The 19,196-nt window shown below is 34.2% G+C and overlaps 2 protein-coding genes across 12 annotated transcripts; one reads left to right on the top strand and one right to left on the bottom strand.

Annotated features, from left to right (window-relative positions):
* The first annotated feature begins 3,399 nt into the window (after positions 1-3,399).
* Positions 3,400-6,436, top strand: LOC129874165 (WUSCHEL-related homeobox 8). The gene is made up of 3 exons (XM_055949411.1): positions 3,400-3,814; positions 4,957-5,481; positions 6,078-6,436. The coding sequence occupies exons 1-3, from the start codon at positions 3,586-3,588 to the stop codon at positions 6,161-6,163; spliced, it is 840 nt and encodes a 279-aa protein (XP_055805386.1). The 5' UTR covers positions 3,400-3,585; the 3' UTR covers positions 6,164-6,436.
* A 453-nt stretch (positions 6,437-6,889) lies between these two features.
* Positions 6,890-18,655, bottom strand: LOC129872220 (DNA mismatch repair protein MLH3-like). Of its 11 annotated transcripts, XM_055947122.1 has the most exons (26): positions 18,201-18,655; positions 17,606-17,735; positions 16,803-16,854; positions 16,649-16,696; positions 15,861-16,015; positions 15,710-15,767; positions 15,564-15,621; positions 15,360-15,452; positions 15,121-15,280; positions 15,019-15,034; positions 14,694-14,890; positions 13,406-13,475; positions 11,660-13,135; positions 11,442-11,571; positions 11,248-11,342; positions 10,813-10,886; positions 10,527-10,724; positions 9,700-9,744; positions 9,577-9,630; positions 9,342-9,448; positions 9,139-9,190; positions 8,388-8,447; positions 8,179-8,251; positions 7,801-7,886; positions 7,490-7,678; positions 6,890-7,197 (listed from the first exon to the last, which is right to left on the bottom strand). In XM_055947122.1, the coding sequence occupies exons 1-25, from the start codon at positions 18,236-18,238 to the stop codon at positions 7,505-7,507; spliced, it is 3,699 nt and encodes a 1,232-aa protein (XP_055803097.1). In that variant the 5' UTR covers positions 18,239-18,655; the 3' UTR covers positions 6,890-7,197; positions 7,490-7,504. The 11 variants fall into 11 exon arrangements, 10 of the variants coding, with proteins under 10 accessions (XP_055803097.1, XP_055803099.1, XP_055803096.1 ...); XM_055947124.1 differs by lacking the exon at positions 6,890-7,197 and having other exon boundaries at positions 7,310-7,678; positions 18,070-18,655; XM_055947121.1 differs by lacking the exon at positions 6,890-7,197 and having other exon boundaries at positions 7,310-7,678.
* Between the last annotated feature and the right edge of the window lie 541 nt (positions 18,656-19,196).

Below are 19,196 nucleotides of genomic sequence, written 5' to 3'. Positions count from 1 at the left end.
GAAATTAAATCACACTACTTATAAAGTTATATTCTAATAAAGAATTATTTATATTTATAATTTTATATTTAATTATTTTTATAAGTTTAATTAAATAAAAAGATAATAAAAGAAAATATGATTCAAATTTTATTACAAAATACATTTTTTAATATATATGCATTAACTTAAAAATTCAGTTAATATGAAATAGAATAAGAAAAGGAGAGAATGAGAGGTCAATGTCAGAGGGGTGGGGTATATAATGGAGTACAAAAAGAAGAAAACGTGCCTCATTATTGGGGGCAAATTGGCCGCGTTTTCCGGGTAGACCTTTTCCCTCTTCCCTTTTGTATTTTTCACCCCTTTAGACAACACAAAAGACAAAAACAAACTACTAGTAATACTATTACTATAGACTTTACAGGTATTCAATGATGTAAAATAATTACATTATTAATTCATTTAATTAAATATTTTTTCTATTTTATATTAATTGAATTTTTGAGAATTTTTTCATGTTTAAAATAATTGAATTGTTCAAAGTTCAAAATAGATGTTTGAATTTTTTTTTATATTTGTCCTTTCATTTATTGAAGTTTTATATTTTCTAGAAGATAAATCACATTTCTTACAAAGTTATATTTATGATTTTACAAAGGGCAATAGTGAAAAGTATGGTTCAAATTATGTCCTTGAATATTTTTTTTAATATATATGCATTGACTCACAAATTCACTTAATATGAAATAGAGGGATTACTATACTAAATACTACTACATGTTAGTATTATAGGATCATCTAAATCATGAAAAGACTGTTCAGTACAGGAAAAATAAAAAAAATTAAGTTAACCGTAACAAACAAGAAAAATTAGGAATATTTTTGGATCAAAAGGTGAAAGAGAGATATTTTTGAGTTAATTTTAATAGTTTTGAGATATTTTTGACCTTTTTTCTTAATTTAAGATAGTGAGTCATCATTGATCAATCTCCATGAACATTAATTAATAGTAATTTTTTTCCGAAATCCAAGGATAAATGGATGGACGCATGTAGTGAGCATTTTATACACATTAGATAAATTTTCATTGCATAATAACCTACAACTTACATAAGAGATATAAATCACATTAAGTAAATTTTATGCAATAAACTCAATTTAAAAAGCATCGAGGAAAAATCGATTCCGAGTAAATAGTTATCAGGTGAACTCCTTATTAAAACAAAGTGCAGTAAGTGTCAGAACCGACCGTCCGGCATTGGCGTGCGCTAATGTTCAAACATTCACTCTGACAATTAAGTCATACCCTAATCCACAAGCAAATTCTAAACAAAACATTTTTTGTAGTACGGATATGAGTGAATGTCTCAAATTTCATGTTTTCTTTTATTTATCCTGAAAAAGTTATAATAAATATGTTATTATTGTTGTATCAATAAAATTAACAGACTAAAAATTATGAACAATTATAGTGATTTTTGTACCAAAGACAAGGGATAAGATTACATCAATAATTACTAGATTAAAATCATGAACATGTATAGTGATTTTTGTACCAAAGAAACCGGATAAGATTACATCGACAATTTTTTGAATTTGTCACTAAATTTTATTTAAATATTTGAACTATAACAAAGACAAAGGATTAGATTACATCGACAATCACTAGATTAAAATCATGAACATGTATAGTGATTTTTGTACCAAAGAAACCGGATAAGATTACATCGACAATTTCTTGAATTTATCACTAAATTTTATTTAAATACTTGAACTATAATATCCTTCGATTGAATATTTGAATACAAATAAAGTGGTCTTATCAAATATTATTGTCTTAAAATTTGAAAAATAATAATTATGTGAGTTCTCAAGCACATGTTACATATATAGCCACATAAAATGTTACTTTCTTTAATTATACATTTCAACATTAATTGGACAGACGGTGTTTTACAACTTATATATATATTGAGGCTACTGAATTCTTACTCTGTTTTAATTTATTTGTTTGCTTTTGATTTGCCACTAAGTTTAAAAAAATAAAAAAGATTTTTAAATTTTATAGTTTCAAACTAAATATATGTAAAAAGTAACAAAATTTCTTTTAATCTTGTGGTCATAAATATATCATGTAAAAAGTTGTAAAAAAATTAAGAAATATTCTTTTTAAATCGAACTAAAAAAAAAGATATACATCAAAAATATCTAAATAGAAATATTTTATTGTTGAAATATTCAATTGAAACAAACTCATTCTAAATGTCTAAATGGAACTCTCTCACAAATTTAAGTGATAGTCAATTTATTCGTCCATTCTATAAACGTTTTCCTTTTAAATGTGCCTCTACTAAATTTATTCGTCCATTCTATAAACGTTTTCATTTTAAATGTGCCTCTACTAGATTAAGAGCAATTGCTACTTCAAAATCATAAAATTATATATAAAAAAAACTGTTGAAATTCGAAAAAAAGAAGAAAAAGAAAGATTTGTGCTCAATATTAACCTTCAAATTTATTAGTCGAATACTAATACGAAAATAAAATATGGAAAATAAAAAAATTAAAAAAGTTTCAAACTTTGGCTTGGTATCTACCAAGATATATGAAAATCCCTTTATTTCCATATAAAAACATGTCATGGGTTGGTGAAAACTTCTGAGCCAGCTGAGCTTTGATGTTTTCCATTTTCTGCAATTCTATATTTTCATAAATCATTTTCCATTCAGTATTATATTCATTTTCTATTCTCTGGTATATATATTTACACCCATTTTGATTCTAAAAATACTCTAGATATACTATTACCTAAATCATTAAAAGGTAAAAATTAGATGAGACAGTCAATTTATAAGCCAACAATCAAAGTTAGGTATAGTCTTAAAATTTTTGAAAAATTATAACTTTAATATATATCTTAACATTTGTATGAACATATATTTTCATTTCATAAATATACGTAGAATTATATTTTTTAGATGCAATGTAACAATAACATATTAAATATAATTTTATAAGTAAAATCTAAAAAAAGTAAAATATATAAATTTTTTACACTTGTTAATATATAAAAGTTATTTGTATAGACACTCGACTCTCGAAGGAAAGCTAGAAAAGATAATAAATCTATATGGCCATAATTAGAACGAACATTGACGTTCAAAATTGGCATGGTACCTAACCAAGAAAATTTGAGAGTCCATTTTCTATTAAAGAAAATCATGTTTTATGGGTGTATATACCTCAATCCCAAGAGAATCATTTCTCTAATAATTTACTCATTTTCCTACTCTAATAATAGACCCCAAAAAGTCATTCAATTTTCAATTACTAGGAGCCTTAGATATAAGTATTTAATTTTAAAAAATAAAACTTGGGTCCCACCTGAGTGTATATTAGAGAATGAATATACACAATACATCCAAATCTTGTCTTTACTGTTTAGTAGCAAGTAGTCTCCTTCTTCTTCTCTCCCGCTTTTGCTTTACTTTCTCGTTACCCTTTTTTTACTCACTCTCTCTGGTTACTTCAACTCTCAGAAACAAAAAAAGATACAATTTTGTGATGACCCTTTTAAGGAATTGACAAAAAGAAGAGATAATTATGGAGTGGGAAAAACAGCAACAGCAGCAGCCACCGGTGTCAGCGCCGCAGACGGCGGAGGAATTGAACGGAGCAGTAAGTGGTGGTGGTGGTGGTGGTGGGATGTTTGTGAAAGTGATGACGGATGAACAAATGGAAGTTTTAAGGAAGCAAATCGCTGTTTATGCTACCATTTGTGAACAGCTTGTTGATTTGCACAAATCCATGGCTTCACAACACGATCTTGCTGGTCCGTCTATTTTTTCTCTCTCTCTAATTATTGCTCTGTATTATATATTTGGTGTTTTTAATTTGTTTCTTTTGGTTGGTTGATAAATAATTGGACCTTTTACTGTCAATTCTATGAAAATATGGATCAATTTTAGCTACCCATTTTACTGGTTTCTCTCTTTCTGTTTCTTCATCATCTTTTTTTTTTTAAAACTTAAGAGAAAATAGAAAAAGGAAATCATTTCAAAATTCTTACCTTTTCTGTTACTTGGTAAAAAAAAATTTGATTCAAATAGTTCTATTCAACTTAAATGTCTTAAAAATTCTCAGTCTTGTGTTTCCTTTTGATAAAGAATTTCATTCAATTGATTCCTTCTGATTTTCAAACTTTTTGAACTCTTTCCTTTTGGTATAGAATCTCATTTGATTCTTTATTTTTATTTCTTACTCTTCCCATCCAAATATAGTCCTTTATGTTTTCACTCCCACATAATCCTTTGAGAGTCCTGTAAAACAATTGGTGGCAGCCAGCTGACTGCACTAAGTTTCCGCTATGTGTGGGCTTTACAATTGGCAGCCAGCTGACTGCACTAAGTTTCCGCTATGTGTGGGGCTGGGGAAGGGCCGAACCACTGGGTGTACGCAACCATACCATGCATTAGCATGAACCTGTGACTGTATGCTGAAATCTTAATTGATTGCGATTATCAATGACAGGTGGATTTTGCAGACTTAAGGTTTGATATTTTTATTCTAGGAAACCGCTTCAAAGGCAATGAAATAATAAACTCCTTTTGTGTGGTTCTTCAAATTTTATGTATATGATAAATTGCCATTTCCATGTTTCAAGATACTAGTATTTGTTTCATTCAACTTCAGAGTGAATGATTGTATCGTGGTATTCTTGTGTTATTTGAATGGTTTGATTTGGCGACGGGATCATGCTACTGTTAACCATGATGCAAGAAGCAGGATCCCATCGCGAGTCGAACATATGGATATTATGGACATTTGAAAAGTCTTAATATGGTGTGCATAACATCCATATGATCGACTTGCTGCTTTTGTATTCTCTAATACTTTTAGAGTGTCCATAAGTTTCAAGTACTTTCTGAATTTTAATGCATCTTATGTGAGCAAAATCTGTACCTGCTTTCTCAGGAGCCAGGCTGGGAAATCTGTATTGCGATCCACTGGTGACATCTGCTGGCCATAAAATCACTGGCAGACAACGCTGGACTCCAACGCCTATGCAACTTCAGATTCTTGAGCGCATATTTGAACAAGGCAATGGAACTCCAAGCAAACAGAAGATCAAAGAGATAACTTCTGAATTGTCTCAACATGGCCAAATTTCTGAAACAAATGTGTATAATTGGTTTCAAAATAGGCGTGCTCGATCAAAAAGGAAGCAACAGGTTGTAGCAATAAACAACACTGAATCAGAGGTGGAGACAGAGGTCGAGTCGCCCAATGAGAAGAAAACAAAGCCAGAGGATCTGCAGTCTTCTCACATGCCAACTTCAATGGCTGAAGATCTTGGCTATGAGAACCCTGACGTGAGCTCTGGAATGCATTCCCTAGATCCACGAACCAGTAAACCCGAGCCTATGTTTCCATCTGACGGTAGTTCAAAACCTGCTGCAAGTTATGGCCAAATGTCCTTCTATGGAATGTCCAATCCAAGTATGTTTCTTCTATTTCCTATAACATCATTTTGTTTTTATGACTGTACTTCTTAGTGCTTCAATACTTAGATATTAATGAAGGAGCTCTTCTGCCAAAATTCTAAATATGAGCTCCATAGCCAAAATTGTTTCTGGTCTCAAATTCTCAAAATGTGATCTAAAAGTGATAAGAGACACACTAGGTAGGTGATGGGAATTTCTGCATATAGTAATCAATTCTTTTGATGTTTCACAAGGATATCGATAACATTTGAAGGCCTGCATTATAAACTAGTATATACTTTGAACTTCTTTGTCAGAAAAACTTATCGTACCTTAAACTTTCTCATGGAGTTAATGCATCATATTAACAATTGTCACCTACTCTAGCACAAAAGTATTTGTCTTTCAACTAAAACTCATTCCAAACTCGATGCACCTGCAGCAACACTGAAAGAACAGGAATAATAAAATACATCTTTGGCTAACACCTAAATTAAATGAAGCGGCATTGTTATTCAGGATTCATATAGCCGACCCTAGGTAGCTGTCGTATAATGGTTAGTTCTGTTATTTATGTTTTTGATATTTGATGTGATAAAAATGGATATGCAGGAATGGACCAGCTAATGGGAAAGATGGAAGTGCCAGGGAGCTATCATCCATACCTACATGCAGACGACTACAACATGACCGGCTAACTACAAATTTGGAAACTGAGTTTCATATGCGTTTCAGAAATTTAGAATGAAACTAGAAGCCTCAAAACTCTAGCCAGAGTTTTTGATCCTACCGTACGTTAGCCACTGATTGATGATTATATTACAGAATGATTCTGTGTATGAAAATATGTACTCATGGACCACGCTTATAGGAACTATATAGTAAATAGTACTTTCGTTTTGATTTCTCCATTTGCTTTGTAATTTTTACTTTTGGAGTGAAGATTTTGAATTTCAAAGAAATGTTTTAAAGTGGTTCTCACTGTTCAACGCGTTTTATAAGCTTTTTGATTTTTCACAAAAAAAAAAGAAGGTTGTTGACTTTTTGGTCCCTTTTTCCTATAATGTTACCGACAAATGATCTATGCATTAATTTATTCTAAGAGAGAAACTTGGAAAATTGGAAGGCAAATAAGTCTGGTGAGCAAACTTATTCAATATTTGTGCTAGTGTTTTGCTAAGAAGAAAAATAAAAAATTAATAGTGAAAAATACAGTATCAAATATCTGAATTACTCAAAACCACGCTAGCCGAACACTATTTTTACACGATGAGTTTCAGCGTTTAATGACATAATTATGTCATGAGAATTCCTTAGGATTCGTACATAGCATAGCTTGGTAGCCCCTTTGTTTTGGGATACAAAATGTCACGGGTTCAAATACTTTCATCCCTACCTATCATTACTGCTAGGGTTGATATAGCTTCAAATTGCATATAAACTTTGATTGGAAAAAAGGCTTTGATGCATGTGTTCACTACATTTAAAGTTATAATTCATGAACTTCACATCAAACCGTAGAGAATTGATTTTGTAGTTCATCCTTTTCGTTTTCTATTAGGTATAACGAGGCTCCGTATCTTTTTCAGATCAAAGCATAATAAATGAATGCTATGTTGACAACAAACCATAATTTCTTCTCAAGTACATCGGTAATATGCTGTTTTAACTAAAAAGATGAGATTCATACAATTTTTCTGCAGCTTGAATTGTGGGAAAATAGCTGGCTCCACTGTAACAAGTAAGGAGTCACATTACATATCTTCAGGATATTTAATATTGTCTAGCAAAATGAGAGGGTTAGATCGGGACACACAAATTAAACCATCTCAACAGTTGAATGATACAATCAAATTATCAATTTCATTATCATAGCATTTCTTACATTCTATACACAGTTACTCTGGCTTTACATGGAAACTGTACAATCTGTTCCTTTTTCCTATTTTTAATGTGTTTGTGCGTGTGAGTGAGAGAGAGAGAGTTGCTGCCACCAAAAGCAGAACCAAATTAGGTATACTCACGAGAGCTTTTTGACACTAGGATATGGCTGATCTTAGTCGCTTTGCTGCACGCTCTAGGTTGATTTCATGCCGATGTAATCCATGCCATGCCTCGGGGGAACCCCTACTCCACGAACCTAACTTAGCAATCTGTTCATGCAGAGCACCCATGTTGACAAGAGGGACAGTAGTCGGTCGCCCATGAGCACACTAACAAATGAAAAGATATTGCAGTCATTAATAATATTGAATTCCTCTCTTAAACATCCCATCAAATGCAGTTCCAACACAACTCTGGCTAGATATTTCTTGAAATGCAATTTTCTACTCACTTGAAAACACAACGAAGTTTGCTTCAACTCCTCAACAATGAGAGAACATTCTGAAGGCAACAATGCATCTCCAAACATAATTGCACCTACCAAAATGAATAAATAGAATGGCAACATCAGGAATAAATCCATCAATTATGCATCACCCGAAAAATTAGTTGGCCTGCTATATTGATCCTCATTCCTCTGTATTTGTTCCATATAGCCATATCGAAGCTAATTGTTCCAATACAAATGTAAACAAAGACATCAGAAATAAAGAATAATATCTTAAATCACTTCTGGTTCTAATTCTTTTTCTCTCTTTTTCTTTAGTGGGGGTGGGTGGCGAGAGAGCATTGAGGTAGCTCCAAATTCATAAATGAAATATTAACTTACTCCTGCAAGCCTTGTTATTCAGGACTCGATTCACTGATGGGGGTACTATTGATGATCCATCTGTATCAGCAAGCTGTGGGTTGCAAGTACATTATTCAGAGAACATGACACAACATTTAAGCAAGAACATAAGCAAGATTCCACATGAGAAAGATTAGAGTTAAATAAAGGAGTGAAATATGAGAGCTAGTTAGTGTCGGCGGACTAACCTGCTGAAGAAATTCTAACAAATCCACATCAGTTAGATTAACGCCCAAAATACACGGAACCTGTATTATCAAGAAAACAACCATTTTCATATGAAAAACATGCAAAAGAAGCTTGTTAGCTAGTGGAGTATTTCCCAAAACATGAATAGTTTTCCAAAGTAAGTTGGAAGCTATTCGAGCTTCAAGGCCTTATAATTCAAAAAGAGAGAACCTCTAGCTACAATTCATAATTCACTCGCTATAATCAACCCAACTAAAACATAAAATGAACCTTAAGAGACAATGCACACAAATGACACTTGAAAGCCTTAAACCCTCAAAACCCCTTTTTGCTTTCAACAAGATGGACCACAGAACTGATATAAACTGCGGTATTAATATCTCAGAATGGAATTAGATGAAAAGAAGTGCTTTTCATGCTTTGTTTTCCACACTTAGACAGGCATATATACTTCAAAGGAAGGAATGCTAAAGTGAGTAAGCTATAAAGTGTAGTAAAAGGTTCGAGAAGGTAGGTGACCAATCTCTCCCAGCACTTGTGTATTTATATTATACAGCGTAGCTTTATTCCCAATAATTCCTAATCCCAATTCTTATTTCCTAATAGTTGATTATACTTCCTAATCCTGTATTAACAACTACAATCAGTACTATATTACCTTTCCCTTCTAAGACTGATTTGCAAAAGGTTTACATGAACTTAACTTTTTGAATGTATAATATGACAGAGACAAGAATTAGAGAATATTACCGCAAGAAGTGTGACAGATGTTGGCTGCTTGTGAATCAGATTTAGGTTCCTGCTTTAACCAAAACAATAACTTCATGCTAGAGTTAGGTTCAAATTTAAGGAACGTTGCAAAATATAGTGGAATAAATTTATGGTAAATGGCAATTTTATCAAGTTCCATAGACTGGTTGTGATGAAAATCTAAACAAAGATCCGTAACTTACCTAGTAAATGATCTTGAGGCTTGAGAATGAATATTGCAGATCCAACCCCAGTTTTGAATTTGGTCAGCATAGTTGTGTAATAATTGGTAACCAATTTCAGGCATGACCTGCAAAAACATGGTCATAGACTCAAAATCAATGTTACCTATTATAAAGAGTTTCAACACTTCCCCACAAGCTAAGCGGCACAAGGCAAAGACAAACTCTAATTCACATTAGATGACCATAAACGTACCAATTCTTGCTCGGAATCAAGATATGTTGTTGTCCTCTTTTGTCCAGATAAGACCTGATAATTCACTAAGTTACAGACTACAAGTTGAAATGACACATCAATGGGTTTTTAGACAATCATTACCTTCTCACGCAGTTCTTCCAAACGAATTCGCTCATCTGCAGCATGCTGTAGAACATGACAATGAGTGTAATGCTCCACAAAGAGATGCTAGAATCAAACAAAAGATCATAATCCTTGACTATGTAAAAGGGACGCACATTTATTTTGACATGGGTCTCAGTTTCTACATAAGAATATACTCCACCAGACAATCACAAAGTCATGAAACAAAAGATAAAGCACCCTATATCACTGTCCTTTTCTTCAGTAATATCACAAAATTGCAATACAAAAGAGTAAGACATTATTTGGTTAAAGTATAAGTCATGCAGGGAATGTTTATGCGATGATAATAATGTAAAAACTGTTATGCGGTAAATAATAATGTGGGGATTCTAATGTGGTGAATAATAAATGAGTGATGCTATGCAGGAACTATTTATTTTAAAGGGAATTTTTTCCTGTAAAGACTCATATCCGTGCATTCTTGACACGTGTTTTCTTACTCCATATTCTATCCTACATAAAATAATATATAGATTCTCGCATAAGTCATGAGAATATAATAATGAATGGCTAAATACCGCCAACCAAACACTACATTAGTTATGTCGAGCTTATTTTTTCTTATACGGATAACATACATAGTTATGCAGATATCACTTTTACTTACACGGCCAACAAATATTATACTATTTATTCGGAAGTTTATGCTGACGTTAATATTTGCTGACGAGTCCAACCAAACAATCCCTAAAAGAAACAATCTTTTAAAGTAAATGCATTATAAGGAAATTCATGAGAAACCAAGATTGGACATAATGGACTATACAAAGGCAAGAATAGACCTGATCAATTATAGCAAGTGTTGTGCCGCCCACAATTGGAATAAACTTTTTATCAACCTGTTGGAGAACTTTGGCACCCTCCAGGCAGTTTTTATCAATGGTATCAGGAACCAATGAATCACCAACAAAATACAAGATGCCAGAAGTGACATTGAGTATAGTATCCTGATTCTTAAGACTCTCTGTTCCACTACCGCTCTGCATCTCATATTGGAAAAGAAAATCCATCATCTTAACAAAACAGAGAAGTCACAAAAGCGTCCAAGATATATCTAAGGTACTCAACTGTAATCTCTGGACAGAAGTCCCTCCATTTTGTCCCAGAATCTAGAATATTTTGAGTTTTTGTTGGTGCAAATTCTGAACATTTGAATAAAAATGTCAGGCATGACAATTCTATCAAAAGATCAGAACATAAGCAAAATGGAATTTGAAAGAGACTATGTAGCCTAGGACTCTAAGAAAGAGATTTTGTAATCTCTAATGCTTTCATGATTAATAAGAACGCAGTCCAAGATAATCTTGAAACTGGGTGAAAGAAATGAAGCTAATTAACTGAAACATAAACTAGAAAAATTAAGCTCTTATTCAGGACAGGAACTGTTAGAGTGGGTTGGAGTCCCACATTGGTTGGAGAATGGATTGGTGGTCTATTTATATGGACTTAGGCAATTCTCCCTCATGGTCTATTTATAGGGAACAAATGGCAGGAATGGTTTACCTTCTTTTGACTCCCCATCACGTGTACTTGTGCACACCCCTTGAGTTTGCGATTTGCTATTCCAGATGTTAACAAGTTTCATTTTAACACTTAGCCTGAAGAGAGAAACATCAGGTTGTGTGAGATACTAACATATTTGATTGAGATAATATCAGAAAGAGACCTAACCCACCCCAAAAAATTGATATCAGTACCTTTCATCAGAGAATACACCATCACCAAAAATTGGGGTGGAAGATTGATCACATTGATGGGATGACTGCTGTGGAAGCTCTGAGCAGATAGCTTCTGAAGAATGCTGCAGTCTGCTTACAGCTCTAGTTTCTGCACGATGGACAAGAACATTAATTAGTTGCACACATTTCTGTCATCATTGATTATTAACACAAACAAGCACTCAAGGACAAATTACCTGGCATGAGTGGCACATCATGAACAGTTTCAATAATGTTATTTCCTGCTGCCGTTCTTGAAGACTCACTCGTGGCAAAGAACTTCTTCTTGCCTTGGTAAAATGGAGGAGATGAATGACTTCTTCTATTCTTCTTCTTCCTTATAGGCTCATCTGTTTTACCTCGATTTCCAGCATCAAGCCATTTATGCAAGTTCCCATCCACCCTAGAGGAGAGCATAGCTCGTGGTGTCAAATAATTAGTAAGATTTTCTTCACCATGAGAATGTATATGTGACAAATCATCTCTGTCATAATAGAATTCAGAAAGACCTGAACTATAAACGTCCCACGGAACAAGTCCACCTATACTGCCCAAATCCTCTTTAGAACAAGCATAAAAATCGAGATCAAACTTTGCAGGATGTGGGAACAAGCAGTCCTCTTTTCCGATATTATTTATGGCAGGAACCAAAAGATTATGTTCCATGTTTCCAAAATCATACGTGACACCAGCTTCATGTTTAACAGAAGTTTCAATCCCATTTTCAGCGATGTAAGGATTAACATCTTGTAAACTGGTCCTGGGAAAAGGATCTGGTGGCAGAGGAGACGGTTCTGGACTGAAAGATGGTAGGCCGGAACCATAATTTTCACTTTGTTTAAAAAAGTCTATAAGATGATCGTTTTCATCTAGAATGTCCTTGGTTAATGAGGATTTTTCTGAATCTCCTGACAAAACTTTTGACCTCTGCAATGCCTTACTCTGAGTTTTGCACCAGGAGAAGTTCTCAAGATATATTTCCTTGCCTCTAGGAGACCTTTGATTTAAGACCTGGTTAACATCATCAACTACTTCAAATTTAACACTATAATCATCTTCAAGGCGATTTTGTTTAGCTCTGTAATCACTTTTTTCAAACTTAATATCTTCATCATTATCAAAAGATGTTTCATTATGTATCAAGCTTCTGTGCAAAGAACAGCTCCGCATAAATGGTTTCCTACTCTCATGCATCACATTTGAACTGTCATCAAGTCCAAGAAACTCCCTAAATGAAGCATCCTCTGTTGATTTGCCAGCTACAATTGTTTGAGAATCATCCTCCCATCCTGAACCTAATAGGCAGTCTGAATTATAATTGGAGCTAGCTGAAGCATTGAATTTGTTATCCAGGAAATCATCTTCTGTAGGTAAAACATTAGATGAAAAGGGTTGCACAGAGCTTCTGGATTTCCAGTTTACACCGGCTGTGCAATGAGCAAGAGATCCATCAATTGATCGATTTGAACTTTCAATCTGACAGAGGAATCTGGACCCAGGATCATGCTTTTCAGAAGCACTTCCCCACAGAGAGTTCTGTGAAAATTGAATATCTCTCTTGACAGTGCACTCTCCAGTCAGTTTCTTTGGCAGTGGGGAAGGAAGTTCAAGTGTAGCTTTGCAACTCTGAGCCCTGCACCTCTTTTTCCTGATCTCACAATTCACAGGTATTTCTGGAAAAAGGAGCAGTGAATGGGATAGCAATACATGAGGATAAGACAAAAGAAAGTGATAAAACTACACGATGGCATAACACAGAAATGCTTTGCACCATCTGATGCATAAGTAACTATCCCCTCACCTCTTTTAGGGAAGCAGGTGGGAGGCTGCAGCCTACAGGAAAGGGAATGTGGAGTGGACAAAGCCACGTGTACAAATAACATCAAATACAATGAATACTAAGTGATGTTGCATAAAAATGCCGATAGTGCAATTGCTCTCACCGGCAGAGTTACTTTCAGTCCAGAGATTGGTGACAGTATCCTCAATAAAGAGAAGGACGGGGCGCCAATCCTACAAGTAACATTAAGAACCAATTAGTTACCATAAGAGATTCTTGTAAAACACCTAGGTTTATCAGATTAACACAATCAGTATCAGCGGTGCCAACAAAGGGAGTAAAATGCTGCACATCATTTCAGGTAATTTGTTGCGCATCTAACATGGAATAAAAATGGAACAAGTGAGATATTCTAATAGACAAACAAGAACCACACCTCGCCTCTTCCCCCCCCCCCCCCCCCCCTTTTTTTCTTTTCTTTTTGTGGTGATAAGTCAAACCACTCGTATGTCAACCTAAATATGGTACACAAAGTAGAAATTCTGAGCTGATGACAACCAGCATTTCTAAAATATAACATAGCATTGAAGTCAACAGCTTCCTATCCAGTTCATAGAAAAATGTCTACAGAATCAAACAATGCGATCAGTTGAAAAAAAATTCAGTAATCCTAAAAAGTGCAACAGTTCTCAAGTTTGATCTAGTCCATGGTATGCAGTCGGAAACTAAGAGAGACACAACAAAGAACCATATCATTTCAAAAAGTACTTGGTCAGAAATCAACAAATCAATATACAGCTGGATGTCACCATCTCCTAAAGATAGCAAGGCTCCAAGAAGATTGATATAGCAAATATCTAGATCTACGGAAATTGACAGAAATTTTAAGAAAAACCGCAAAATCCATTTAAAGGGAAGCAGAAATGACAGGGTAAGCAAAAACCAGGAGACTAAGTGCAAACTGAAAGAATTGTCAGTCTTGGATAACGGCAAACACATTGTAATACGAAATACAATACTCCAATCAGTAAAACAAATATGCATGACGTATCCTTGTTAACATTGGCCTGTTTGGTTTTGTAACCAAAAGAAGCTAGAAATGTGGTTTTGCATTGTTCTCCCATAACAAAAGGGAGATTATTTTGTTCTCCGGGAATAGCTGTAACGCAAGGACCTTGCCGGTCAGGGGGTACTTTTTAATACTTTGAAATCCTACACGATTAGTAATAAATAATGATGTTTAGCCAGTTTTAACCTATTAATTTCACCCAAATTGAAGTTTCAAAAAATGATTAGGTGTTTTGAAATATTTTTTACAGAAAACAACCCAAACCAATTCTTCCAAAACAAACACTAACATAAACTCAATTCTATAAAATAAATCCAAAGCCGCACATTCGTTTCCCAACCCCAAAATAAATTAAAGCATAAATCCCAACAAAAGATCTCACCTTAAATTCCACAGAGGTCTTTGAAGGCTCCAATGTCAAATCATATAATGATCTAGGACAGTTTAGGTTCAACAAAAACAGTGGATATATCTGAGATCTATTGTGCTTCTCAATGTTAGAAGCACTTTCAAAACTCATAGCTATGTTATTAAGTAATTTATGTATTGGTCCTTTGGAAACAAATCTTGAATTGATATCTGCATTACGATGGGTCAAGGAAAACAAAAACACTGTAAAAAACAAGCATTTGATATAGAAAATGTTAACCAAAGTTTAGTTTTCCGTTTTTCTTTGGTTAGGAAAATATACTGAAATAAGTGGATACAGAAATATTGAAGGACCTGCAAATTAAACAGTGGTTGTTAAGGAAATAGATGGTAGAAAGATAACTATTCACATCTCTTATCCATCAATTTTGGCATTATACCTTCACTGTGTAAACATCAGGACCTAAAATGTATCCTGAGAGCTTGAATGAACCATCACTTGCATTCAATTTGTTAAGGGAACTCAGATGAATCCCAAACTCACTGGACAATAGCGGCAACGGAGAAGGAGAAGCACGTGTGCAAAGCAAGTCATCCTCACTGCATGCAATGAACAAAATCTAAGAAACCAGACAGGAAATATCCTTAAGTTAGCTGGTGTATCAAAGATGGACCGGACCTTTCAATATCAACAATTTTGAAGGAGACATAAGGATGCACAATGGCAATTCTTAGCAGAGCCTCTTTCAGAGAATGCAAGACCTTCTTTGGGCTTCCAGATTATATATGCAAATCAAAAGATCAATCAGGTCAGAGTACAGCTTTAGAAGTAATGTAAATCAGTATTTTTCATTTGTTTGAATTGTGAGAAAACTAGAAGTACTTGGAGTGCATTTGCTTCCTTCGAACTGGTTGGTTGTAAAATACATCACGAACAATGACTGTAAAAAGAAAAATCCCAACAAATTTCCTTATTAGCAAACACCAGGCAACTCTTGTATCAGGTAGGCCTACCTTATACAGAATTACCTGTTGTACCAACATCTTGTCTACAATCATCAATTCCAACGTACAAACACTTGCCATCCTGCAAAAAATGGCAAGAACAAAGACCAAGTTAGTAGTATTTTTTATACCTATCCTAATAGATACTGCCAACTAAATCTCAAAAGTACCTTACCTTCAAAACCTTACGATATCCGTTTGGCCTGCCGTGAGTTTTAGTAATAATTTCCAACAAAGAAACGTCAGAAATAGAGCTCAGAGCCTCTCCTTTGAAACCAAAGCTTGCTGGGAAAGCATGCATATCATCTGAATGGCTGTATTTTGATGTCGCTGGTGTAAAGGAAGCATACGAAAGCATAGTTAAAATGGCCAGACAAAAGGGAAGCATAACAGAAGATGAAAGAAACACATATACTGTCTCCATAAGCTGAGCTAAAAGCACCTAAGCACCAATATGTATGTTCCAGCTCAACTTCAGCTAGAATAAATAATCAAAACATCTCTACATACAGTAGTGATCAATAAAAAGTATATTTCATCTCTCTCTCTTTCTCCTCCCCACCCCCCAAACTACCCCTTTTCTTTTGGGGAGGCGGTACAGGTAAAGAAAGTATTTTATTGCACATGAAGCACCAGGAAAGAGAGAGGTACATGAACATCTTACAAGAAAAGCAAATACAAAAAGTAAGCATCAATATTTTGTGTTGTGTATAGCCATACAAGTTTGCCCAATTACACGTAAAACCACAACATTACATAAAAGAACATCTGTAAAAAGATACAGATACGAATGAACACAAACTGTCAAACAGCTTATCAGTTGAGTAATGCATGCAATCCTATAGACTAAAACAATCATTCCAAGTTATGAACATCATAGTTGTCAGGCAAAAGAAATTATGTACAGCAGCATCAATACAATAGAAAAGATGATGGCAGTCCAACATTTTGCAAAAACATTACCATATTTTTCTCCCATCAGCACCAGTCCATCTCGTGAAACACCAGATCCTTCAAAAGAAAGTACAACTTCAGATAATGAATTAAATAATAAATTGAGCAGAACTTTCTGAACATCAAAATGCATTAGATCAATGTCAAAGAAACTAAAATTTACCATTGTCATCCACCTTAACATAGCAGGTCCCAATGCCTATAGCAACAGATACCTGGTGGAAAGTGGGTTAAGTTCAAACTAGGGGTTCACTACTTATAAGAATAACAAACACAAAAAGAACAGTCATATGTATACAAATGGAACATCATACTAAGAGGAGAAAAGGTATATCAATTTTCATATAAAGTACATGGCCTCGTCATCAGAAGTAGCAAATAAAGGAACATAAGAATTCATTGAAGAGCCACACCGGTAACTGCCTTTTGTGCAACTAGTCTAAGCGATTAAAACTGCAGACAAGCACAACTTGCCATATTCTCAGCAGCCCACCTCTATTGAGCCTCTAAACATTAACAAAATCAGAACACATATAATTCCCCATTCTCTTACATGGCACAATTTTCAACTTTTAAGAAACAAGCAAAATCAAAAAGTCCAGACCATGTAAAGGAAAATGGCCAGTGAGGGTGTTTTACAAAAGTCTGTCCAATCGAGTGTCTTCATTCAAAATATTGCAAATCACAACAACAACAACAACAACCCAGTGAAATCCCACAAAGTGGGGTCTGGGAGGGTGTAAGCATACTCCTATCAAGGTAGGACGGTTGTTTCCGAGAGACCTCGGCTCAAAAGAAGCATAAAAAGAGCAACTTATTATAATTACAACTTATTATCATTAAACTACTAAAAACAAAAAATTAAGTTGTTCGAGTGGAGCCTTCAAGAACAGCTCCACAACTTTCCATTCAATACCTAGTAAAAATCTTAGAGAGTATTGAAACTTTGAAAGGGTAAATGAGTACCTTGGTGGCACCAGCATCGAGGCTGTTGAAAACCAACTCCTCAACAACCCTTGTGAAATCATACAAGATAACCCCTGACCGAATTGAGCTCCAAATAGCCTCAGGTATTCGCTTAATGTTCCCCATCTCCCTAAAAAGTTAAAAACAAATTCTTGAACATAGGCTGCGAGAATGACAACATAATTTATTTATTTTTAAATACTTCTTGAATTTCCTTTACATGTTCCATGAACAATAAATTCTTAAAAAACTCCTTTTAAAAAATAAATTCTTAAAAACTACAATTTCTTAAATTCTCATTTAAGTACACCAATGTAATTTTCAAAAAGCCAACAAGTTGTTGAAGTTTTCTTAAAGAGAATGCATGCGAGAATCCAAGAAAATCGAGTACTCGAATTTTCCTTCTTTCCTTTTCTATGGATGGAAGAATACCAAGAATACCAAGAAAATGAGCAGTAGAATACCAATAGATATAACGGCGGGAAAATTGATTTAGGTTTAGGGTTTTAATCGGACATCGTCAATACAAGATAACCCCTCTGACTGAATTTTCCTTCGAAGAATACCAAGATAATGGGAAGAGCAGTAGTATTACTTGAGCAGATAACAGATTTGGGGTTCAGGGGTTTTCATCGGATATCTTCATTAACCAGTTAAGAGCAGAAATCCGGCGGAGTACTCTAAGATGCGCCGGTAGCGTATATGATAAGCGGGCCTCCGTAATTTGAAATAAGCAATGCCAATATATTCTTTGATTTCCTTAAAAATGCATGCAAGAATTCCAAGATAATCTGATTTAGGGTACCAAGATAACGAGTTCTCGAATTTTCCTTCGAAGAATAGCAAGATAATGAGAAAAGCAGTCGCATTACTTGAGCAGATAAAACGGCGAGAAAATTGATTTGGGGTTAAGGGTTTTGATCGAACATCGTCACCGGGACAGATATATTAGCAATCCGGTGGAGTACTCTAAGATGGCCGATAACGGTATATGAAAGCAGGGGAAAATAGGCGGTCGGTGTATATGATGGTAGTGAGTTCTAAAATGCACAGGTGGTATCTCGATGACATGTGGATGTTACTTATAGTTTTCAAGTTATTTAATACACGCGGGAAGTAATAGGAAAAAATCCAGTTAATACTAAGTTAGTGTGTTTAGTTGGTCAAAATGGTTAACAAGTTTCTTAAAAATAAGAACAATGTAAGGAAAAATAAGTTGCATAATTAACACTTCAAGTTATAAGATTATAAATTAATATTTTATAAATATTAAATAGATTTTTTAAAATTAAATATCGAATTTAGGTCAATATAATTGTATTTTGAATTCGTAGTCTAGTCTTTAAGGATCATAATCTCATTTTAAACTGGCAAGATATTTGATATTGCTTTATTTAACCTAAATATCGTAATGTTACAATTTTTGTATTATGTCTTTTTTTTTTAAAACTAACATTCAATCAAGGCAATCATCTCTTGATTGTCATTACTCAAATCACTTAATTGCTTAGAGACCTTATGATCTAGATTGTTTTCCTATTCACCGTTGATATTTGCACCCGCAAATTAATCTTGTCTAATACAAATGATC

This window comes from Solanum dulcamara, chromosome 11 (genome assembly GCF_947179165.1).
Source record: "Solanum dulcamara chromosome 11, daSolDulc1.2, whole genome shotgun sequence".
Lineage (NCBI taxonomy): Eukaryota > Viridiplantae > Streptophyta > Magnoliopsida > Solanales > Solanaceae > Solanum > Solanum dulcamara.
This window is presented reverse-complemented; position numbering and strand designations above follow the sequence as displayed.